We start from the raw sequence: 24,639 nt of genomic DNA on the forward strand, positions 1-24,639 counted from the left end.
AAGAAGTGCTCCAGTCCCGTAAAAGACAGTCTTCCTGAGGGGCACAGGGCTGGGTCAGCAGTGGCCTCCGAGAGGCCCGCGGGGACCTCCTCCACCCTCTTCCCAGGTCCTGCCTTGAGTTCAGTGTTTGCAATATACCGTGTCACGCATCCTTGTAATGCGGTTGTGAACTCTTCATCCCGATCTTGCCAAAGGTGATGGGGTGAATAGGAATGAGGATGAGAATATAAAATCCCTTGAAATTTCTAGTTCAGTGTTGTAAAAATATCATTTGAGAACATTTAAATAGACATTTGTGCTCATGCCTTAAATTTAGCAGAGACTTAATAGCATTGAACTTGTTTGGCCCATGAGCGCAGTTTATTCTGGAACTTGAGAACTTTTCAAAGAGTGATCGGATGCAGCCCCTAAATATCTCTGGGCTGCATCTGTGTCCTGTGGGGGGTGTTTGTGCCCATGCATATGTATGGCCATATGTGAGCATAAGAAAAGTCGGGTGTGTGCGTGCAACTTGTCGACCGTCGGCACTGAGCTCCACTCCCAGGCTGGCTCCTCTGTCGCCACCAGCTCACCTCTGGGCCCCTACCGTGGAGCGATGTGATCAGAGAGAGCCGACCTTTCTAAATGCCGGGCTGGCCCGGCGTCAGCACAGGAGACAGGCGCCCGAGTCCCACCGGCATCCGTTGCTCCTGGTTTGTCTGAAGGGGTCCTTGGCCCCCAGCACCCTGGCCTTTCCTGGCGCCGCCAGGCAAAGAGCAACATGGTTTCAGTGCTTCCTCCTCGGGTTGTCAGGGCAACAACCCTGCAGGCTTGGCAGGATCAAGACCCTGGGGGGAGGGGAGCCCCTCCCCTCCATTTGCCCGCCCCTCTCTCCCTAGGAGCTGAAAGCGGGGACCATGACTATGGCTCCCTGTGCCAGGGCGTCAGCCCACCCATGACCTTGGAAAGCTTAGCCACCCCCCAACCCAGGCTGTCGCCACCCTCCAGGGGCCAGTCCTATGTTCTGCCCGGGAGTGCTCCAGTGCTGTCCTGCCTGGCCACGCCACCACACGGCTGTGCATGTAACACCAGATCCAGGCACTGATGCCACCATGTGTCCTTGGTTGCTGTTCCAGGTGCTAGGCCTATCCCAGGGCAGTGTCAGCGACATGCTATCCCGGCCGAAGCCATGGAGCAAGCTGACCCAGAAAGGCCGAGAACCCTTCATCCGGATGCAGCTCTGGCTGAACGGCGAGCTGGGCCAGGGCGTCCTGCCCATCCAAGGGCAGCAGCAAGGGCCAGGTAGGGGTAGCCCCGCCCCCAGGCTGCTGCGGGGAGCGGGGAGGGGCGTCCACGCGTGGCGGGGCTGAGATGCCTCTTTCCTCCACAACCTGTTGCCATGGGACTGACTCAGTTTTTAGGAAAGAGAAGATTGTGCCTAGCTAATTTTATAAGCAGCAGAAAATGAGTTACCAATTAAGAAAATGCTGTTTATACATAAATATAGGTAAAAGTCAAGTAGCTAAATCAGGGAATCAGGAAAGGAAATCAGCCAAAGGCACAGAATGAAGGCTTTCACGGGTGGCTGCTTCCGCCTGCCCCCCAGCGGGGGCCAGCTTGCCACCGGCAGCACTTGGCCTGTCCACGTGGGTCCCTCCTGTCCTGTGCTCTGCGCCCCCGCCAAGTCTGCCCCCTCCCGTGAGGAGTGAGGGCCCTCCCGTGTGCCTTTGGCCCTGTGCGGCCCCCCAGCTGCGCTCCGGGTGGTAGGGAGCTTTAACCCCCACGCCTGCTTCCTCGCGTGACTGTTCCCTTTCTCTCCTTTAGTCCTGCACTCCACGACGTCTCTGCAAGACCCCCTGCAGCAGGGCTGCGCGAGCTCAGGTAACCAGCCACAGTTGGGGTTGGAATGACACATTTCCCTGCCCTTTGTTCTGTACTGGGGGGACTTGAAGGGTCCCTCTTTTTGGATCCAGTGAGCTGAAAACACGATTTCCTGTCGGCAACCTGGGTTCTTCGAGGTCATAGTTTCTAGTGGTGGAGCAGAGGGCCAACAGCCGAGTGCAGGCCCCTCCCACGTCTTCTTACCCCTCGCTGTATTCTTTCATAGTCTGTCGCGTGAAGCCCTGCCTTCGGGGCTGGGGTGCGAAGTCAGAGATGGGTTCTGTGCTCAGGGGGCTTCCAGCCTTATAACAGGATATAGGGGACAAGGAATGGGCATTGCAGTTCAGGGCGTGATACTCAGGAGAGTGGCATTGAGGTTGAGCCTGGGAGCAGGTGGTGGAGAGCCTGGAGCGCCAGCCAAGGGGCTGGGGCTGCTTCTGGCCGGCATCAGAGAGCCCCGAGGCCTGGTCTCTAAGGTCACATCACCGCCTTCTGGACTCCTGGACATGGCAGCCCCAGGCTGGCCCGTGCACCAGGCTCCTGACCCCGTCTGTCCCGGGCCTTCCTGGGCACACACTTGTGCTGGCCTCTTCCCACCCAACTCTCGGGAACAGCCAGCGTCATGAGCTGTTCCTCTTTCTTCCTTTCTTTATCTTTCTAAACATGTTGATTAGTCTCCATATCCCATTGATTCATTGAAAACACAAAGCTAAGTGAGGAGCATGGAACCCGCCAGCCTGTTGGAAGTTTTACAAGGGAAAACACGTGTCGTGAGGGGAACAGCTGGGCCGCAGCGGCCGATACCACTTCAAAATTCCAAACCCACACACAGATACAAGCCGGAGTACACTGGGTTGCAGCTCAGTTCCCCGCCAACATTCTTGTGTTTGGGGTGTTCGTCTTGAGGGGTGGAAGGCTGTGTCTAACCTGGGCTCTTGGCTTCCTTGGCTGCACCTCTGAAAGGAGCGGTTGGCCCTCTGAGAAGGATCAGGTGTACTTCCTCCTCCCTGCCTTTCTGGGTTGGCCAATCTAATTAACAAGTGCTGGAGACCTTAACGCAGCCCTGGCTCAAATTCAAGACACATTAGGGAAATAATGGACGCGGTTGTTTGTGCTAAGAGTTTCCCAGACGTTTGCATGGAAAATTAGCCCTGCCTCTCGCTTGAACAGAAAGCCGGCCTCCTGTTAAACTCTCCAAGTATTTGCTGCCCCATCAGAGTCAGGACCCAACTTGGCAGAACGTGATCAAATTCCCTCGTTCCTAAATAAAACAAGAAATCGCCTACAGTTCCAGGTCGGTTTTGATCGATGCCAAAACCTTCTCTGTCTGAACAAATTCTTCAAGAGTGGCTTTTTACTTTTTATTGTTATAGCAAGCCCTCGCTACCGTGCTGGAACATTCATATGACAGTCCCATTTTCAACATGGGAAAAACTCACAGGGCTCCTCAGAGGGACGTAAATGATATTTGTAAGAGATCAAATCACTTTATAAAATAAAGTGATTTAAACTCTTGGGGAGTCTGCAAATTGAAGGAGGGAGGGAGGGAGGAGGAGGCAGTGAGCCCCTGGGTAAAAGTGAGTGCTGTAGAACTTTCCCCTGGTTTCTGTGAAGAGGCAGCAGGCAGGCCACTCCCTGTTGTCTTCTGAGCAAGATGGGCTTCTGCAAGGTGCTCAGTCATGTCCGACTCTTTGTGACCCCTTAGACTGTAGTTTGCCAGGCGCCTCTGTCCATGCGATTCTCCAGGCAAGAATACTGGAGTGTGGGTTGCCACTTCCTTCTCCGAGCAATATGGGAGGGTATACTGCAAACCTCCCCCTTGACACGCCCGCTGTGAGTCAGCAACCGGGAAGCCATCAGTAGAAATAATAATTATGGTGATTGTGGGGAAAAGTGGAAAAATGTTTCTGATATTCTAGGAAAATATAAAATTTTTTTAATATCGTGATGGTGGCCAAGCGAAAATGCTTCTCTGGATCAGGAAAGACTAGAAAGTGCTTGTCAGAATGAAAAGAAAGATGACCAATAGTGACAAGATTAGGGTGGCAGTTTTCCTTGTTTAAAATTTCTTTACTATCAGCCTTACCCTTTTAGGAGTGTTTCTAAAAATTAAAGTAGCTGTGCCTTTCAGGATGTGGAATTTATAGATTTGAAAAACAGAATTCTCTTATAATGATGAGCGTTGACAAATTGTTGGGATGAATGGCTGTTCAGTTCAGTTCAGTCTCTCAGTCATGTCTGACTCTTTGCAACCCCATGGACACCAGGCTTCCCTGTCCATCACCAACTCCTGGACCTTGCTCAAACTCATGTCCATCAAGTCAGTGATACCATCCAACCATATCATCCTCTGTCATCCCCTTCTCCTCCTGCCCTCAATCTTTCCCAGCATCAGGGTCTTTTCCTTGAGTCAGTTTTTCGAATCAGGTGGCCGAAGTATTGGAACTTCAGCATCAGTCCTTCCAGTGAATATTCAGGACTGATTTCCTTTAGGATTGACTGATTTGATCTCCTTGCTGTTCGGGACTCCAGGATCTTTGACAGCTTAAAAATATCAGTGTCTCAGAGAAAGCTTTCAGCATTCCTCCCCCAAAGGCAGGGGAGTAATACCTCTAGCCTAGGGTTTCTCCAGGGTTCTGATTCCCTGGTCTCACCATGGCTACCACGGAATCCTTCCAAAGAGGCCCCCAGGCCCAGAAAGATGCTCTGTCCTCGGTGGTGGCTTCATGAGGCCTCTGCCTGAGCCAGCTCAGCGTGGTGGCAGTAGGTGGCTGCAGGAAGGTAATTCTAACCTTGGGTTAGTCTGTTTCTGAATGTTGGTGAGAAACAGTCAGTGTCTGAGAATCCAGGCTGCCACACAGGCCTGGCCACCAGTTTAGCCTCCCGGGTGTGGAAGGCCTTTGGAAGACCTGCCTTCCGTCCACAGCCTCCTTCTGAGCAGAGATCCTGCGGATCTAATGCGTGACTCTGTGCTTAGTTACCATGGCGATGAGGTGCCCCAGGAGCAGAGGGCCTCACTCATCTCCACAGCAAACTGCTGACACAGGAATCAGTTTTCTGCGCTAAGAATTCCTGTCTGTCTCTTTCCACCCAGCCCCGTTGCCCTCAGCGTCTCCATTTTCCTTAACGATTTCTCTGTCGAATTTGCCAATCAGTTCTATGATAAAAGGAGAGAAAAAAGTTTCTGGTGCATCATCACTTTTCCTCTCGGCAGTTGTAACCGTTTCTAAATGTCCCTTTGATGATTCTAGCGTTGGGATGATGGCCTCAGACATTGAGGAAAGTTGATGCCATTTTCAGCGAGTGACCTCTGCTTATTTTGTAAGCTGTAGAGGCCTCCATAAAGAGTAAGGAGAATAGAAAGTTCCATGTTGATCATATGAGTAGCTTAAAAAGCAGAAACAGTTTTTAAAGGACCAGACTTCAGATCGTTACCTGATCCTTTATTTCCCAGTAGTCTAGTTTTCTACACATTTTTTTTTTAATAGGTATTTATTTATCTGGCTGTGCCAGGCCTCAGTTACAGAACTCAGAATCTACATTGCGGCATGTGGGATCTTAGTTCCACGACCAGGGATTGAATCTGGTCCCCTGCATTGGGAGCACAGTCTCTTAACCATTGGACCACCCGGGGAGTCCCTCAACATACAATTTTGGGGTTGGCTTCTTTCAAAGTTCCTAGTGTTGGGTTGTCTTTGATCTAATATGGCAAACTTATTTGAAGGCAGAGGTGCAGGTGGTCCTCAGGGAATGATCCTCCGTGTCTCCCTTTTGTTTTTCTCCAATCTCAGCTATCATCCATCGGCTGCCCTTGCCCTGCTTAGCAATGGCAATGCTCAGAGGAACCAAAGAGAGCCCTCAGAGAAGAAGGGAGGGGCCGAGTGAGACTTGTCTTCTCTAAGTGTGGCCTGCAGTCATTGCTTATCAGTTAGCGGGGTGTCTTTTTAAAGGAGGAAAACCTGGAGCAGTGTGCGTGTGTACATACGTGTAGGCAGTACATAGGTACACAGTTAGATATGACTCCGATTGCATTTTTTTTCTTTACATTCTTTAAAGCTCATTTCGTATTCATGGTTCCTTGGTGTGATTAATCTTTTTGCCCCAAGGGAAAGAAGGAGACAGGAGACAGCTCTTAAGAGGGGAGAAAGAAAGGGGAACAGATTTTCCTGGATGCAACTCAGTCCATCATCACCTTACAGAGAACTGATAGGGAGGACTCGCCCTTGCGCTCAGCTTTATAACTTTTCTTTTTTTTTTTTAATTTTTATTGGAGTACAGTTGCTTTACAATGTTTTATTCGTTTCTTCTGTATAGCAAAGTGAATTAGTCACACATATACATATATCCCCTCTTTTTTTGGATTTCCTTCCGATTTATGTCACCACAGGGCATTGAGTTCCCTGTACTATATAGTAGGTTCTATTTTAAACATTCATGGGGTCGCAGAGAGTCGGACACGACTGAGCGACTGAACTGAACTGAACTGTATATGTTGTTGTTGTTCAGTCGCTAAGTTGTGTCTGACTCTTTGCAGTCCCATGGACTGCAGCATGCCAGGCTTCACTGTCCTCTACCCTCTACCAGAGTTTGTTCAAGTTCATGTCCTTTGAGTTCATGACATCTAACCACCTCATCTTCTGCTGCCCTCTTCTCCTTTTGCCTTCAGTCTTTCCCAGCATCAGGGTCTGTCATCTGTGTATATGTCAAACTAAATGTCCCTTGACAGAGGAATGGACACACACACATACATGCACAAGCATGCATGTGTGCACACAGTGGAATATTACTCAGCCATAAAAAGGAACAAAACTGCACCATTTGCAGAGATATGGGTGGACCTAGAGGCTGCCATGCAGAGTGAAGTGAGTCAGAGAGAGAAACACAAATATCGTGTATTAACACATACACGTGCAGACTTTGAAAAATGGTACAGATGATTCTGTTTGCAAAGCAGAAGTAGAGATACAGAGATAGAGAATAGCTGTATCAGCTTTTGTAACTTGTTACTCTGGGGGCCCTTCCTGACTGCAGCTCACACGCTTCCACACCCTCTTCCGATGGATTATTGCAAACTGCACAAGGGATGGCTCAGTCTCCTCTGATTAATTATAAAACACCCAGCTTTTCTCCAGCGTGTCAGGTAGGAACTGCAGGTTCCAAGCCTCCACCCGGGGAGAATTCCATGGTTCCATGTCGCTCTTCTCACTCGGCAGAGCACCAGTTGCCTCTTGAGAAGACAGCAGCTGCATCCATCTCCTAACGTGGGTGGTCTCATGCACGCCCCTCCCTGACATGAGGCCACAGGGCTCTGTGCAGCATATGGCCCTACACAGACATGGCCCCCAATTAGGGACAGGCCAGCCTTCCTTTTTAATACACATAATGGCTTTTATTCAGTAACCATGACTTGGCCAGGAGAACATGTCCACAGTTTTAGTGCCTTTGATTTAGTAATAGAATCCTGCTGAAGCTTCTTCAAATAAGCCATTAGTTCCTCAGTTTTAATGATTAAGTCAGGGTGGGGCATTTGAATAGCTCATTAATAAGAAAAGGAATGGCTCGCTGTGCCCCCAGAAAATTCCATGGCACCATCTAAAGCAGGCAGAGCTCTTCATTCATTATCATCGACTAGATCTGATTTGATTCTTTTTTCTTTTATGGAAATAGATCAGTCGTAGTAACTGTTGGTACTGTCTGAAAAGAACTATTCTAACCCTCGTTTGAGTAGCTGAAAAGATTTGTATATCCTTAACTGATTTATACATGGCCCCAGACCACAGATCAAAAACAAAAGAGAATTCTGAAAAGCCACGTGTAAGCCAGGAAGTGCCCCTCCCTAAGCAGGTGGCCACTGCTCATCGTTAGTTCGGGTCTCAGCCTCTGCCTTCACTCACCCGCCGTGGACATGGTGGCCAGAACCAAGTGCCCATCCGTTTCTTGGTTGTGCCCGGCATGAGAGTGTTTTAATATGATAAGAAGTGCCGTGATAAAGGAATTCTCTATCTAAAATCAGAAAAGACAGGTTTCTGGAGTAAGATACAGCCTACCTTACTGTCATCTGTTGTCTGGTACATGTGGGCACAGGCCTGCCGGGAGGGAGGCCGCTAGTGCTAAGGGAGTCCCAAGGAGGGAGCTGAGCCTCGAAGGGGTCAGAGAGGAGAACATTCCAGGCTGAGAGCTCTACAAGTACAAAGGTTCATTGATCGGCTAGGACATAGGGGAGAACCTTTGGGGGAGAAAAAGGGAAAATACTCAAAGTCCCTACTTGTGGCTCAGCTGGTAAAGAATCCACCTGCAACGTGGGAGATCTGGGTTCAATCCCTAGGTTGGGAAGATCCCCTGGAGAAGGGAAAGGCTACCCACTCCAGTATTCTGGCCTGGAGAATTCCATGGACTGTGTATAGTCCATGGGGTCACAAAGAGTCAGACATGACCGAACCACTTTGACTTTCACTTTCTACTTCAGAGACCTCTTTTCTCTTAAAATAACAGAAGGAAAGTGGATTACGGAAGAATTTTGTCTTTTCTTTACGTAGAATGCTGTTGCTATTGCCGCCTTAAGGCTACATAATAAGAAACCGACTGTGACAGCAGGGTAGGGGCGGGGCTCCTTGCTCCTCTGAGGTGACTTCGGTGACCTGTCCCCACGGCGGCATTGGGATTCTCCCCCGGGATTCTTAGCCTGCTGCATCTTGCCCCGTGGGCTTCCGGAGCACGGCGTGGCAGGCTGAGACTCAGGACACTCAAGAGTGGCCTTGGAGGCAGACGAGGCCATAGCGGGGTGGCCCCCTAGCCTGTAGGCCGCAGGGGAGGGAGACGCGCTTCTCACAAGCTCCCTGGAAGCACCACCTGCCTGTGCTGCTCTCTGCTCACCTCACCGTTCCAAGCGTCTGGGATTCTTGGTGGCACCTGGCCACAGGATCCTGAAACAGCCTCCCTGCAGCATTAACCAGGAAGGCAGAGGGCGCTCAAGGGTGGGACAAGCAAGCCTGGCCTCATCTGCCCTCCCCGAGGGCACGCCATACCTGCAGGCCCCACACAGGCCTCCCTGGGGAGGCAGCCACCAAGCGAGACAGCCCAGTCTATATTGAGTCTCAAAGCAGCAAATGTCCTCAGGATCCCCAGGAAAGGCTGCTCCAGCACGCATCAGCCCCCAAGGGTCTCTGTTCTCCCCTGAGTGGGGTTCATCACTGTGTCTCCATAAAAAGAGGATAGAATCAGAGAGACTCTGTTGTTTAGTCATTCCAGTCGTGTCTGACTCTTGTTGATCCCACGGACTGCAGCACACCAGGCTGCCCCCCTTCACCATCTCCCTGAGCTTGCTCAAACTCACATCCACTGAGTCAGTGATGCCATCCTACCATCCCATCCTCTGAGTAACCCAGAGTTAGAGATTTGACTTTTTATTTATTTATTTTTATTTTTGGCCATGCTGGATCTTCGTTGCTGTGCAGCAAGTAGGGTCTACTCTCTAGTTGCAGTACGCAGGCTTCTCATTGCCATGGCTTCTCTAGTTGCCAAGTATAGGCTCTAGGGTGCGTGGGCTTCAGTAGTTGCCGCTCCCAGGCTCTAAGACAGTCTCCATAATTGTGGCAAACGGGCTTAGTTCCCCCAAGGCATGTGGGATCTTCCTGGATCAGTGATGGAACCTGTGTCTCCTGCATTGGCAGGTGGATTCTTTACCACTGAGCCACCAGGGAAGCCCTTGACTTTTATTTTTAATTATAGTTTATGGTGTTTTTTTTAATAAGTAAAATGCATCATGGCTACAAAATGCAGGATTTAAAAGAGCTTACCCCCCTTTTAAAAAATGAGTCACCCTCCCACCCTCATCCTCAAGCCCCCAGGCGCTCTCTCCAAAGGCACTTCTGCTGGTTTCCTGCAGAGAGCCTGTGTATCTAGATGTTTGCTGCACATAGAAGGGCACACACATGACTCAAGGTGTGCCTTGCTTTTTTCACCTGGCAATAGATTGTAGAGACTCCCCCAGGCCAGCACATAAAGAATTTCCTCCTCTTTTCCCTGATATAGGGAATTCCTATATCTGATCATACCATACTTTATTTAACCAATCACCAGTGAAAAATACTTAGATTGGTTTTTAACAGTAGGACCTAAGACACGATCCCACAGTGAGCAGCCTTGACCACGTGTGAGCTGCAAATGGACACGGTAGGCTCAGAGCCGACTGCAGAGGGCTCATCTTGTCTTGGCCTCTGAGCAGCTGTGTGGCCTTGGGCATGTGACTCGACCTCTCTGTCTCAGTTTCTTCTTTAAAATAGGAAAAGTACCTATCTTCTAGACCATAAGGAGTTTTAAATCCATGTTTAAAAGCCTCCAGAGCAGCAGCTGGCACTGAGGAAGTGCTAGTTGAGTGCCTGCTTTCCTACTACTGCCCGTGAAACCACTGCCATTAGGTCATTTCACATGCATGAGGACAGCTATAGGACAGCGAGGACAGCTATAAAATCATGCAAGTGCACACCTGACATGTCAGGTTCCTGGCTTTAAAACAGGAAACAGACCCAGCACTCACTTCTTGGGTGGAGACTCAAGTGGGAGCATTGCTGGGTGTTAGCTAGCGCAGAGGGTCAGCCAAGGGAGGACCTGCACACAGCTCTCCAGTGTCCTGGCCTCCCTGAAATGTTGACCATCCATCTGCCATTCCATGAGGTTGACCCAAAATCTTGAGCTTCAAGAGTTAAGACTGCAGGTCATTGCTCAGGCTATCTGGGGCAAACTCAGAGCCAGGCCATCTTGTCTGGATACACTCGTCTGGGTGACTGTGGGCACAGCTGGCAGCCCCATCTCATTCGGCCTGGACCCTCGGTGCTGGCACGTGCTAACTCCCCGTTAGGAGGAGACCCCAGCAAGCCCTGGACACAGGCCTCTGGGTGCATCTCTTTTCTCTTCCCCTTAGACTTTCTTTGGAGAATGGAATTTCCAGTACACTGGGCATTCAGTGCAAGAGGCAAAAGTAGGTCACAGGCGCAAATGAGGACTTCTGTTTTCAGTTTTGGTTCCAGAGAAGGAAGAAGAAGCTTAAATGTTTAAAAACCCTCCAGTAATTTTTTTAAAGGTGATAAGACTACAACGAAGAAACTCACATGTTTGCATCTTTGACGTGCCAAGGCTAGTGCTGATATCTTTAATCCCTAATCAGGGAGCAGAAATGATGTCCCCCGTCTTTCAGATGCTCAGAGTGAGAAGCCATTTGCCCCCATCAAGGAGGAGGTCGAAGAATCACAAGCACTCTGAAGCCAGAGTCTTGCTGCCATGGAGGTGCCCAAGGACTCGGTCCCCGACGACAGGTGAAGGGTTGGTCCCTGAAACGACACTCAGGGAAGTCAAGGCCACATTCAAAACAAAGAACAAAACTGGGCTCAAATGATAAATGGGCAGATACTTAAAAATCAGATCCAAGATGAACAATTAACAGAAAATCACATGCCTCAGTTAGTACCAAGGGCATCCCCTCGTGTTTCAGGCTGGGAGCTGCGCATAAAGGAAGGGAACCCAGCACCAAGTCAGTGGCAGAGTCAGAGCCAAGTTCATGAAGCTCTGCAACAGAAAGGGTGTAACCCATCTGACCTGTGATGAGGGTCCATGCCAATTTCAAGCCCCTTCCAGGCTAGATCTTAGGAAGACCCACATGGTGGCCCAGTTTCTTTCCCAAGCAAGGACAGCTTCATGCCCTCTTCCTGCCAGTGGCCCTCCGCCAGCCCAGGACCCTCAATCCTTCCCCCTGCAGACTGGCCTCTGGGTCACAGCCACACTCAGGAGCGAGAAGGGGGTCCCCAGGAGAACGAAGTGAGCCAGGCAGCTTCCGTCACTGGCTTCATCTCGATTTCGTGTCTTCCTCTTCCCTTCAGAACTGGATTCCTAAATATAGCCCAAGTCTGAATTGGCAGATGTTGGGTTTGTCCTTTACAAGAGGGCCAAAATTAGCCTGTCATTTGGCACCTAAATAAAGCAGCCAAACTGCCTTTGTACCAGCTTTGCAACAAGGAGGGACTGGAGTTGCCACATTTTACTTGATAAGGAGACTTTTCTCAGAAGCTGGAGCATCACCTCTGAAGCCAAGAGGCTGAGTCCGGAGGGACATGCCTTCCTCCGACTGGACCCTCTCACCCATGAATTACAGTCAGTTCATTCCACATAGTTTAAATACCTCATGAGAGTGGAGGAGGAGGATCCATACTCCACAGAAATGGCACTTGGAGAGAACAGCCGTAGTGACTCTCAGTTGGGGAGGAAAAGAGCAATCTGTCCGGAGTGCCTGGAGCTGGGTGAGCACAGGGGCTCCCCAGGGGCAGCAGAAAGATGTTATAATCAATTACCACATCATAACACTGATGTATGATAATTACTGAGTGTTTCTCCTGAGATAGTGCAGCATTTGGCTGGAATGCAGTTCTTTCATGGTCCACTGCCTGATTAATATGCAAATAATAGGCTGATTGCATGATGAATGCAGAAAATGAGTTCGCTGATAACGTGAGCACTGAAGCGGGAAGATGATAAATTACTTTTACTGACTGTCGTACATTTAAGTACCCTTTCTCAACAATTTCATCACAAATTAAGTAAAGCAGTATGGAAAGATTAGGAGGATGTGTAAAATAATGTACCTTAATAGCTTTCCTAATACCATCGCATGCAACGAAAATGTCACTCGGTTCTGCTCAGCACAGCCCAGGGCCTATGGAGGGCCAGATCGGTGCACTCACCTGTGTGTTGTTGGGGAGCCGAGAAGCAGCGCACCCCACCAGCACATTCCATATCAGCCAGGGATTCTCTAAGGAACATTCCATCACAGTGCAGACATCGTCTGCACGCCAGGCTGCACAGCAGTGTTAGTGAGAGGAGGCAGGCTGCTCTGGGGGCAAATCCTGGAACCTCCCCACAGATGGGCACATGGAGGCATGCTGTCCACCAGGTGCCTCTGGAGAAGGAAAGTTTCTGAGCTGCAGGCCTAAAAGACTCAGAAGGAAACACAATCCAAAACCACCTCTCAGCTCCTCCAACTCTTGGAAACACAGGAAAATTAATTCCACCGCCAGAATGGCGATCTGAGCTGCCTAGCAGACAGTAGCACTACCGGCGAAGGACGGGCAGGTCTGCTCAAAGCCGTCAAGGAGCCCCCAAGGAAGAGAGAAAACACATGCGCACAGGCACACACGCACAGTGATTAATCTTTGATTACAGCAGAGCAATTTAACTAGACGGTTTGTTTTTTCCCATCTCAGTAATATATATTTAGACTGTTTGTATGACATACATTTTCTCTTAATGCACAGGGATGCATTGATAAGTGCTCATACACACAGCTGGTTCGGTAATAAGGTTATTGAAGGTAATTTGAAGGCATGATTTCTAAATCAGTATGGATCTGTGGAAAGCTGGGAACAGGGCGAGCACTGTGCCTCCTGAGGCAGGGCCGGCCACATCACCCGGGGTGGCTTCCGTGGCCTCGCCAGGCTGGGGACTCACTACCAAGGTTGAATTGTAGCTGAAGGAAGCATTTTGACTTTTAATATTCCCAAACTCTGCTTTGACACACATATGTCCTTGAGGGCTCATAAAAAATACACGAGAAAAATAACAGAAGTCTGGCGGGAGAGCAGATTTACCTGCAGTGCCCACCCCCTAGGTGAGTGCTCAGGCCCACCTCACCTAGACAGCTTCCCTGGGTATGGCTGGAGTCAACTCAGAATTGCTAGGATCCTTCCCGTCTCCACCCAACACCGTGCGCTTTTCCAGCCAGGGGAGAAAAGAGGAGGGTAGGAAACCATCCTTGCCTCTGTGAAGAGGTGCAAGAAGCTCCTGGTGGCACAAGGCAGTGCTGATGGGAGGAGGCCCGCAGACTCAGTCGTGCGCAGCCTCGCCCCGGCGGCCTGCTGCGGCTAGCCCCTCAGGATGGCGCTCTCACCTCCGCCCTCATGTGCTCACCTCCGTCACTGACCCCCCACCACGTATCCATCGTGCCCTCCGGGGAAACACAACCAGAACTGAGCTCAGCCTCTTCTGCCAGGTCTGTCCTCCATCCAGCCTTCCTTGTGAAAGCACCGCCACCCCCACCGTCACCTGAGCAGGGGCCTAGCAGCCCCCTCACACCCTCTCTCCTCACCCCAACTCCCAGACACGCGCACGCACACACACACACACACACGCACGCACACGTGCACACACAACACACACACACACACACTTACTTTCTGGTCCTAAACATCCAGACCCATCTCTCCAGACTATATATCCGGCTGAGCCCCTGCCCTCCTGCAGATCCTTCCCCGGGATTACAGTCCTGCCTTCTAAGTGTGTGACCGTCCCTCCTGCCCCCCCACCCCCACCATCTCTTTCTTGTTCACTGCCCCCAGCCTCAGCGTCATAGCGCTGTGAGCTGCCACTGCCCCCTGGACATCCCCCCCACCCCCCTCCTGTCCTCATCACAGGGGTCTTTGTGACAGTGACTTCGTAATGTTGTCTGCCTGGGTCACCACTGTCCCCCACCTCCTAGCACCCACCTGGCACTGAGACGGTCCTTTATTGAACGAAAGGTTCCCCCCTCCCCCCGCTGCTCTTCAAGTGGCTTGAAAGCCAGGCTTGGGGAGGTAAGCTGCCACAAGTTAAATAGAAACTTTGCATTAGACAAGTTTTCTTTGTTAATAAGTAAACTATTTTGACTTTTAAGTCACTATAAGAGTTCCTTGCACATGCTCAGTCGCTCAGTTAGGTTCAACTCTTTGTGACCCCATGGACTGTAGCCCACCAGCCTCATCTGTCCATGGAATTTTCCAGGCAAGAATACTGGAGTGGGTTGCCATTTCCTTCTCCAGGGGATCTTCCCAACCCAGGGATCGAACTCGCATCTCCTGCATTGGCAGGTGAATTCTTTACCACTGAGCCACCTGGAAAGCTCAAGAGTTCTTCAGTTCAGTTCAGTTCAGTCGCTCAGTCGTGTCCAACTCTTTGCAACCCCATGAATCACAGCACACCAGGCCTCCCTGTCCATCACCAACTCCCGGAGTTCACTCAAACTCATGTCCATCGAGTCGGTGATGCCACCCAGCCATCTCATTCTCTGTCGTCCCCTTCTCCTCCTGCCCCCAATCCCTCCCAGCATCAGAGTCTTTTCCAGTAAGTCAGCTCGTCGCATGAGGTGGCCAAAGTAATGGAGTTTCAGCTTCAGTATCAGTCCTTCCAGTGAACACCCAGGACTGATCTCCTTTAGAATGGACTGGTTGGATCTCCTTGCAGTCTAAGGGACTCTCAAGAGTCTTTTCCAACACCACAGTTCAAAAGCATCAGTTCTTCGGCAATCAGCTTTCTTCACAGTCCAACTCTCACATCCATACATGACCACTGGAAAAACCATAGCCTTGACTAGACGGACCTTGGTTGGCAAAGTAATGTCTCTGCTTTTTAATATGCTATCTAGGTTGGTCATAAGTTTCCTTCCAAGGAGTAAGCGTCTTTTAATTTCATGGCTGCAGTCAGCATCCGCAGTGATTTTGGAGCCCAAAAAATAAAGTCTGACACTGTTTCCACTGTTTCCCCATCTATTTCCCATGAAGTGATGGGACCAGATTGGCAGACTTAAAAAAATGTTCTCGCACCAGCACCTACTATCTCAGTTTTGCTATAGAAGCAGAGCAATTTGGTAGGTTTGCTGAGATTTCCAGTGACTTCAGGCAGTGCCCAGGCAGGCTGAGGACCAAAGAGTATTGCCAGCCCAGGGCCAGTGACGGGAGCAGGTAGGGCCTGGCCGTGGGAGGGGTGTGCACTGATGCTTGATGCCGTCTCTTTGGGAGTGGGCTTTCCCCAGGTCAGGAGGAGACCCGCTCAGGCCCTTGAGGATGGGGCCTGGGTCAGTGAGACCCTCCTCTTACTCCTCTGCTGGCGTCAGGTGCAGGCCCTTGGGAAGCAGGCTGTTCTGTGGTGGGGCCACTTCACATGCTCTGATATGTCTTAGCGTGTTGTTGGGTTACTTCTGTTCCTTTCTTGATAGCCAGTATGCAGTGGCATGGGGGGCAGGAGGTGCAAAAGCTCCCACGTGGCCGCATGACAACTATTAGTCGCCACTTTTTTTTTTTCGGCTGTGTCAGGTTTTAGTTGCAGCATACAGAATCATTTTGGTTGTGGCATGCAGGATCTAGTTCCCTGACCAGGGATCGAACCTGGACCCCCTGCATTGGGAGTGTGGAGTCTTACCCACTGGACCACCAGAGATGTCCCTCTCCACGTATTTTGTTTCAAGCCTCTGCTACTCAATCCAAAGACCACTCATACTCAAAAGCAGAAAACTCCACATGTTTACGTGGGCCTTGCCTAGTGGGGATGTGGCTGGAGAAATAGGTGGGGTCCTGATGGGCCACGAGCATCTGCCCAGAGACTCAGAGGCAGGGGGCCATCAGTGCCGCCTCCCCACCCCACCCCCAAGGCAAGGTCTGGTGCTCAGGGATGTCAGAGAGAGGGTCTCACGTCAGCCCGTGGCCCTGAAACACAGGAGGGCAGATCAGGTTACCATTCACCTTTGATGCAGAGAAGCTCGTTATTTCTAAAGAGGGCTGTCAGCCATAAACCCTCAGGTCGGGGGTCCCTTTGGAGAGGAGCCACATGAACCTCAAGTGAGTCCTCACGTTTCAACTTGGGTTCCGTGTCCCCAGCACGATTCCACATCTGAACTCGTCCGGGAAGCGTTCTGGGCTGGTGGTCACCCTGCGGTGGCTTCTGAAGCTGTCACCACTGTCAGCTGGAAGGGCCCTGCAGCTGGGCAGGGTCCTCCCATGCCGAGGCTCCCATTCCCCCTCGGGCTTCGTCTCCACCCTGTGCCTCCCTGGCACCCCTCTTCCTCTGCTCTTTGATTTCTGCCCTCGCTCAACCACATTTCCATGCACCAGGCCATGACCTTACTGCTCCCCCAACCTTCTCCTTCCCTCTCCCATCTTCCATACTTGTCTTTCTAGTCACTTGGAATTTCCTGGCTTGGCGCGGGCTCAAAGCCTAAACTATGGACATAATGAAAAGTGGTGCATCAGACCAGCCGCCAGTTAAATAATGTTTGGGTTCTTGTCAGAATGTCACAGAGTACCCTGTCATTTTGTTTCAGCAACTTGTCCTTCTGAATGCACAGTTCGCCTTATGGCATGCCAGCAGTAAAAATGTCACTTACAATAATTACTTTTTGGTGAAAATGCTTGCTGACTTCCTACCTTCAAGCTGTTTTTTACACAGTGGGGAGATAATAAGAAATGACTTTATCCTGACTGCTCAAATGAACACTAAATGGAATTTGGGTTATTATTACTGCAGATAGAGGGCTGGGTATGGAAATTTAAACATGGATTGTGTAAACTGCAGAGAGATTTGTCTCTGAAAATTATGGCGGGTGTGCATTTTCAATTGGCTTCCATTGAAAACTTAAGGCAGCTGTTGTTTGCCTGCTGTTTTTGGAATATAATATTTTTCATAATCCTTTTATAGTTCCTGAAAGCTCTGTGTATTTTCGGGGGCCTCAAGTCACTGTCTGTGCTTCCTGTATCTTACTATCCAGGCTTCTTTTCTGCAAGATTCAAAAATTAATCTCGGAAAATTAACCTTCCCCCCAAAATTAATCCATACAGATCATTTTTAAAATGCAGCACCTTACTACTGGTATCAGAATTGGATTAGATGGTCTGTGTAGCCAGGCTTTTAAGGCAAATTACCCATTTTCAGTTGCCGCAGTCCCACAGGCTGCAGACTCCTTGAAGGCACGGTCTGTGTCTAATTTCTCTTACCCCTTGGAATTTACCTGATGGTCCAGTTGTTAGGACTTGGCACTTTCACTGCTGGGACCCCAGGTTCAATCCCCAGTCAGGGAAGTAACCCCCCACAAGCTATGTGGCTCGGCTAAAAGAAAACAAAAAAGTAAAAATAATATCTCTTATCCCTCTGCCAAGGAGAGTCCACAACACAAAGCAGGAGCTTTAAAAACGTTGGCGTGGGCGAGTGAAGGAATGGATGAAGGCAGACAGGCTGTTATGACACTGCAGTGAGTGACCGGTGGAGGCCTCCCACTCTCAAGCTGGTCAGATCCTTGCTCCGCCAGAGTGACCTGGACCAAATCACTCTGCCCATCGGACCCTCGGTTTCTGGGTGCAGGGTTTATATTCCCAGCACAGGAGCATCGTGAGAATTGAATGAACCAGTGTGTAAATGCCCTTAGCCCCCGGCTGCGTTCAGATGAGGTTCTAAAGATGTTCTTGTTCCCTTCCTTCATCCCAGCGGTGGGTAGGCTTTGGAGGCCTGACCGTCGTGTTTCCTGAGGTGAGGTCAGAAACATGGACACATGGAGTGTGGGTGGAGAAACCATATTCTGCAAGGCTGGCCCAGTCGCTCTGCCGCTGACAGTCACACGAGTCCCGGGATCTGTGTGCCTGGCCCCACCCGTACAGGAGGGCTGTTTAGAATACGGAGGGCGTGACTCGTTCCTGGCTGTGTGACCGTGGGCACGAGGTCATGTCTCTGTCCAGTGAGGCAGCTGGATGTGTCTGGCACTCGGTGTCAAGTCAAGAGGACGGAAGTATCTATCACTAGTTCATTCCCGGGAGCCTCCACACAGGGAGGGCACGAGAAACATTCGCTTGAGCAGTAACTCCTGTTGCAGGCAGTGACAGAATCAGGTTTCTTTCTTTTTTTTTTTTTTAATTCACTTTTTAATGGGAGAATGATTGCTTTTCACTGCTGTGTTGGTTTCTGCTGTAAAATGTGAACCAGCTCTAAGTATATATACATGTGTCCCCTCCCTCTTGAGCCTCTCTCCCACCCATGCCCTCCCACCCCTCTAGGTCATCACAGAGCACCAGCACATTAAGGTTTCTTAACATCATGTTCCTCCTCACCCCAAGATGCTCCTGTTGCAGTGCACCCGCTCTTGGAACTGCACCCCCACGCCCCGTGGCCCAGGCCACAACACGGGACACACCTGTCCTTGCTCAGCCCTCTCAGCACGCCCACCCGGCCCTCAGCCCTGGTGGTCCGAGCTCCTGAACTTCTCCTGAAGCTGTGTCTCCCCACCCCCCGGCCCGCCCTCCTGGGGCCCCATCCACACTCCCCGTCGGCCTCCCGGCCCCAGCTGTGCTGTCCGTAAGTCCATTCTCTGTACTGAAGCAGCAGTGACCTGGCTTTGATGTTAGGTCTATAATATTTCAACCCAGCGAATGCCCGCCACCCAACTTTAACCCTAACTTTTGATCATCATTCAATCCTATATTTTTAAAGTAAATGAAACCTCCACCTCTCCTAGTCTCTTTCCTCCCAGCAGTCAGCTGTCGTCTGTCCTGAATGCACACTCCGTCTTGCCCGGATGAGGTTTTACCCCCTCACCACGTGTCTGACTGCACCTAGCGCGTGCAGACACTCAACCTGTGTACCAGCATTGTCGTCTGTTTGGTTTCACGCCTCAATCTGTGGGCTCACCGTTATGCTTTTGTGCCATCCGGACCTTCTCACTGCTAGAGGGTTTTCATGATTTTTTTTTGGTTTGGTTTGGTTTTTGGTTTGCTTTGTTTTTGGCCATGCCACATGATTTGTGGGATCCTAGTTCTCCAGCCAGGGATGGAACCAATGCCCTGGGCAGTGAAAGCCTGGAGTCTGTACCACTGGATGGCCAGGGAATTCCCTTCACTGCTGTTTATAGCACATGGTGGATAGTAGGAATGTGCCCTGGCTCCCAACTGCACAAAACTTAAAACAGACACCTTAGCCAATTCAAAGGCCCTGTACAAGCCAGCCCCTGGGGCCCTCTCTAGGTCTCATATTCTCATTACACTCAATTTTACTGATGCCCCAAGCCTACCAGGTGTCTGGAACAATCTGTCTCCCTACCTTGTTGCTGCTACTCCTCCCACCTTAGCTGGCTAATTCCTGCTCACGCCTGAAGTCCCTCTGAAGTATTACCCTCCCGGGAGGTCTCTGACCCCCCAGACATCAGTGTCCCCACCCCCTGCCATGTGCTGTGTCCCACTGGCCTGACTCAGCCGACTTGGGGAGTAAGTGAAAGAATGACGCAGTGATGCGTCTTCATCCACTCTTCCTGCTGGCCCTCTGTCCTCAGTGAGTTGATCCTGACGTGTAATCCACATGCACTAAAACCCACTCTGCACTCGTAGAAGTGTTCTATGCTCTCACTAATCAAGGTGTAGGGTAATTCCACCATCCTCCCCAAAGCCTCTCGTGACCCTCTGTGGTCACCTACAACCCTTGACTCCCAGCAACACTGATCTGGAGACTTCCCTGGTGGTCCAGTGGTTAAGATGCTATACCTCCACTGCAGAGGGCCCCAAGTTTGATCCCTGATCAGGGAACTAAAATCCCACATACCACACAGTGTGGCCAAAAATAAATAAATATCTTTAAAAAATAATAATCTCAGGTGACTTGGCATAAGCCAAACTCCTAATCATCATAAAAAAAAAAAAAACCACTGATCTGTTTTCTATTCCTGTAATTTTGCCTTCTCTGGAATATCATCTGAATGGCATCGCACAAGATGTAGCTGTTGTCTCTCTCACCAGCATCACAGTTGTGTGCCAGTAACTATAGAAGAAGCAGCAATAAATCTTAAGGAGATTTACATTGCATGCAGAGGACCTTTATGTAGACAGATATGTTCCAGTACAACTCAGTAACTACTCTATTTTTTAACATCAGATTCAGATTTACTGAGCGCTCTGTGGCAGGTTTGTTCCTCACAGCTACAACCCTGCCTGTATTTTTCAGATGAGGAAACCAAGATGTTCCAAGAACTTAGGAATCACATTCAAGTTGGCATCACGGGTTAGTGGAGGCAACCCCCATCCCAGGTTCAGTACCTTAGTGCCAAGCCCAGGGCTCCTCCATTTTTTTTTTTGGGGGGGGGGGTGTTTTGCCTAGCTTAAATTATCTTTAATTACAGAGAAGAGCAAAAAACCTTGTTCTTTCAAAAAGTATCGTTTTCATCAGAGAGCTCGAATTGCTAACTTTTGGAAAAGAAAAGCAATATTTCTCCTTCTCTGTTGACTATGTTTCTTGTTCTGTCAAGATGGTGAGTCATCGGGCACCAATACTCCTGCCACTGAGGGGCCCCCCACCCCTGGCCCCCTCACCAGGGGACAATGAGAACTGCTTGATGGATCTGATTTTGTGGTGCTGACTGAAAGTAGTTTTCTAGTCAAACAAATGACTTTGCAGTGTGATGTTCTGAGTGTATGGATTCGTGATGTGTCCAGGGGTCTATTTCCTGTTGCCCCTTGTCCCTTTTGCTCCAAAAAACGTGGGTCAAAGTCTGCTATCAGTGACCAGAGGCCGTAGCGGCACCTGTGTGTGCTGGTGAGCAATGGAGACACGGACTAAAGTGTGTTTAGACAACAGTGTAGACACAGACTCGGGACAGAGGTGCAGATACCAGCCCAGTACATTCCAAGGCCCAGTGGGGTTTTGACCTTGGTTGGGGAGGGGGGTTGCCCTTGTCTGCAGTCATGGTGAGGAGCACAGAGGGACACCGGTAACGTGCAGCGCACACCTCTGGTCAGTTCTTTCAGGGGGTTTTCCTGGCAAAAAATGCAGGAAGGAGAGTGGCTTTACTGAGGACACCTGAAAGAAAGAAACATGCCCCCACTCCAGCTATTCTGGGGACCCGCCAGCGCCCGAAAGAAAACCAGGGGCCAGGGCTTGGGAGGCGGCACCGGGTGGTGTGTTCTCCAGGCAGCCATTGTTCTGACCTTGCTGTGGGTTAAAGGACACCAACCTGAGAAGAAATCTGTTTATCATGTGGGGAATGCATGCCATCCTTGACAGTGTACAGTGAGCAAGATGGATGATCTGCCAAATTGGTCCCTCGCTTGGGTGAATCAGGGCAAATTTACAGTACAATTCCTCTGCTGCTTCAGATACAAAAATAACATTTTCCAGGTTTTACATCCAGTTGTACGATGACCTGGAGGTGAGCAGAGAAAAGAAATCCGATTTGTAGGGTTCAGATTGCCTTCAAGATTTATATGGACCGTTTCTGCCGTTTACCTCTGCCTCTTTCACATCTTTCACAAGCCAGTGTTTGTTTTTTTATTTTTAACCTGATTTTCCATGTTGAGCACACAGCTTTAGGTGATGGTAGAACTCTGTACTGGTTGAGGACAATAGATGGGTTTATTGCAGTTGTTTTATTTGGGATTTTATCTTTCTAGGTATTTTTACAAACTATCTCTTCTACTTGGAATACATTTTCCATCCTCTTGAATTCAGAATAGGTTATTATCCTGGATATCATATGTCCGATGAAGGACACTCCAGGTATATGATCTGTTAAAATTCAGTTATTCCCGGATTTCCCCCCATGGTCCAGTGGTTGAGACTTCACCTCCCAATGGGGTGGGCAGGGGGCGAGGTGGGGAGAGATGCGGGTTTGATCATTGGTTGGGGCGCTCAGATCCCACACGCCCCCAAAAAAACCCAAAACATAAAGCAGAAGCAATATTTTGACAAATTCATAAAGACTCTTTTTTTTAATGGTCCACATTAAAAAAATAAAATCTTTTTTAAAAAAAAAGGAATTCAGCTATTCCTTGGTGTTACATTTTCTTTAGTCGGGTCATGGGTATTTGGGGGCCAACATGTGCTGGCATTAACTGCGTGGCCTGGCCTCACACTCTGTTGTCTCTGGAGCCGTGGAGCCCACATGACAGTGCCTGGCCTGGACCCTCACCCGTGATGCCATGGGGTCTCACCATGTGCCCATTCTTAGTGGGGAGGAGAGACTGGGGGGAGAAACTGTACCCAGACTCCAAGCTAAAAAAAGGCAGGTTTTACCCTGTGGGTAGGACCGCAGTGCTCAGTCACTTTGCATTTTCTCTATATTTGGAAATTAGGAAGTGCGGAAGCCTTTATTCCTGGCATCCCCAAACTGGAATGGGTGTCAGGTTTTACAGGTAGTGCTAACAGAGGCCAGAAGGTACCACTCACCAACAAAGCACTGTGCCCTCCCCGCCACCAGGCACCTCCAAGACATCCCCTTCTGAAGAAAGGAGAGAGTGGGGACCTGACTACCCACACTGGCCCCGCCTCTTCCTGTCTCAGTGACCACCTGGTGTAGACCGATGAGAGCTGGGCTTTCAGAATCACATCCTGGGGTCTGACGGAGAGAGGGGTGGGTGCTCCTCTTCCTTCACTTCTCTCTGTGGTCACTGTGGAGCCCTCCGGGATCATAGTGAGAATGGACCTGGGGTCCCCGCTCAACCCTGGGCCCTCAGGGGCCTGCAGCCAGGGCCTTAGGTCTCTTCTTTAAGGGTCTTCATTGCTGTGGTGACCACACATTGCAGACAGCCCTCATTTAAAATAATATGTCCTTTAACTTTGTGCTGGAAATTATGGATAAAATAAATACACAAATTATAATATAGCCAAGATGCTTCTGAATTATAGAATTAAGGGGTTCTGTGAGAAGGAAGTCATGACAGTGATTAATAGGGCATAATTTTTTTTAACAGAATGCCCTTTATTGAGTCTTCAGAAATGTACTGTTTAAACCCCTGCTTTTACTTCTTTCGCTGTTATTATTTTTATTTTTTAATACAGAAAATAAAAGGTTAATTCTCAGTCACAATTCATTTGGATCCGCAGACTGCCATACTGTCTCCTTTGTATACAGACATCTTCTGAGCCAGTCCTAGGTGAGGAAAGGAGGTGTGCATGGGGAGAGACCGCCTCTCTCAGCCTTGGGTCTCTGTGTGCTCTAATTCCAGAAAGCACTCCAAAGACCTCTGCCAGCTGCAGCCCTGCCCCTGAGTCACCCATGAGCTCCAGCGAGTCAGTGAAGAGTCTGACTGAACTGGTCCAGCAGCCCTGCCCCCCCATCGAAACGAGTAAGGACGGCAAACCTCCAGAACCCAGCGACCCGCCCGCCTCAGACTCCCAGCCCGCCACCCCACTGCCTCTCTCCGGGCACTCAGCACTCAGCATTCAAGAGCTGGTGGCCATGTCTCCAGAGCTGGACACCTACGGCATCACCAAGAGGGTCAAGGAGGTGTTGACCGACAACAACCTCGGTAGGTTCCCTCCCCGGCTGCCAAGTCAAGAGGCGGCAGGCCGTTTCCTGTTGGGGGTTCGCAGGAGGAGTGGGTGGAAGGGGCCTCAGGCCGGGCCAGCCAAAGGGTTTAAACGTTCCCAGGCTACCTACGGGAACCTAAAACATCCTACAGTTGTGAGCACCAAGGGTTCCTAAGGGTGGTAGAAGTCTAAGGTCAGCCCCAGCCCACCCCTGCACCCTCACTGGGACCTCTTGGAAGACAGGCATGCCAACCAGAGTCAACTTGGGCAGTGCAATCTGACCACCGATTGCCCAGAAGAGCTCTAAATCCTGGGGATTAAGGGGGTACAGAGCAGGGAAGAGTCAGAATGAGCCCAGCAGCATCTGGTTGGTATCTCTGACCCAAAGTGGGGGCCAAATTAGCAAATTACAGATGAAGCAGGCAGCTTGGTCAAGACCCAGGCATCGTCTTAATCTTTGAACTGGGATCTTGCCATATTCATGTTCATGTGTTAGTCTCTCAAAGTCATAGCAGAATGTGTGTGTGTGTGCATTTTAAAGGGTGAGGGTTAGTAGCTTTCGTCACACTCTCAAATGTATCTGTGACTTCCAAAATGACTGAGAGCCACTGCTATGAAACCTCTAAAAGTAATACACATAATTTTCTGAAAATAATCACTTGATTCCCCCCAACACCCCTGTCCCAGTACAACGGGGTGGGTCAAGCAAATAGT

At 50.1% G+C, this 24,639-nt stretch overlaps 1 protein-coding gene across 7 annotated transcripts in view; it reads left to right on the plus strand.

Annotated features, from left to right (window-relative positions):
- Positions 1–24,639, plus strand: part of CUX1 (cut like homeobox 1) — a 366,772-nt gene that overhangs the window by 300,096 nt on the left and 42,037 nt on the right. For 5 of the 7 annotated variants that reach the window (XM_088833169.1, XM_088833168.1, XM_055410115.2 and 2 more), the window contains 3 exons: positions 1,116–1,281; positions 1,804–1,860; positions 23,622–23,924. The exons of the other annotated variants lie outside the window; for them this stretch is intronic. In XM_088833169.1, coding sequence (XP_088689295.1) covers positions 1,116–1,281; positions 1,804–1,860; positions 23,622–23,924 — 526 coding nt within the window. The remainder of the gene's footprint in view (positions 1–1,115; positions 1,282–1,803; positions 1,861–23,621; positions 23,925–24,639) is intronic. 7 annotated transcript variants of the gene reach the window in all.

The sequence above is a fragment of the Moschus berezovskii genome, chromosome 27 (genome assembly GCF_049115385.1).
Source record: "Moschus berezovskii isolate FMDL1 chromosome 27, NW_MosBer_1.0, whole genome shotgun sequence".
NCBI classification, from domain to species: Eukaryota; Metazoa; Chordata; class Mammalia; order Artiodactyla; family Moschidae; genus Moschus; species Moschus berezovskii.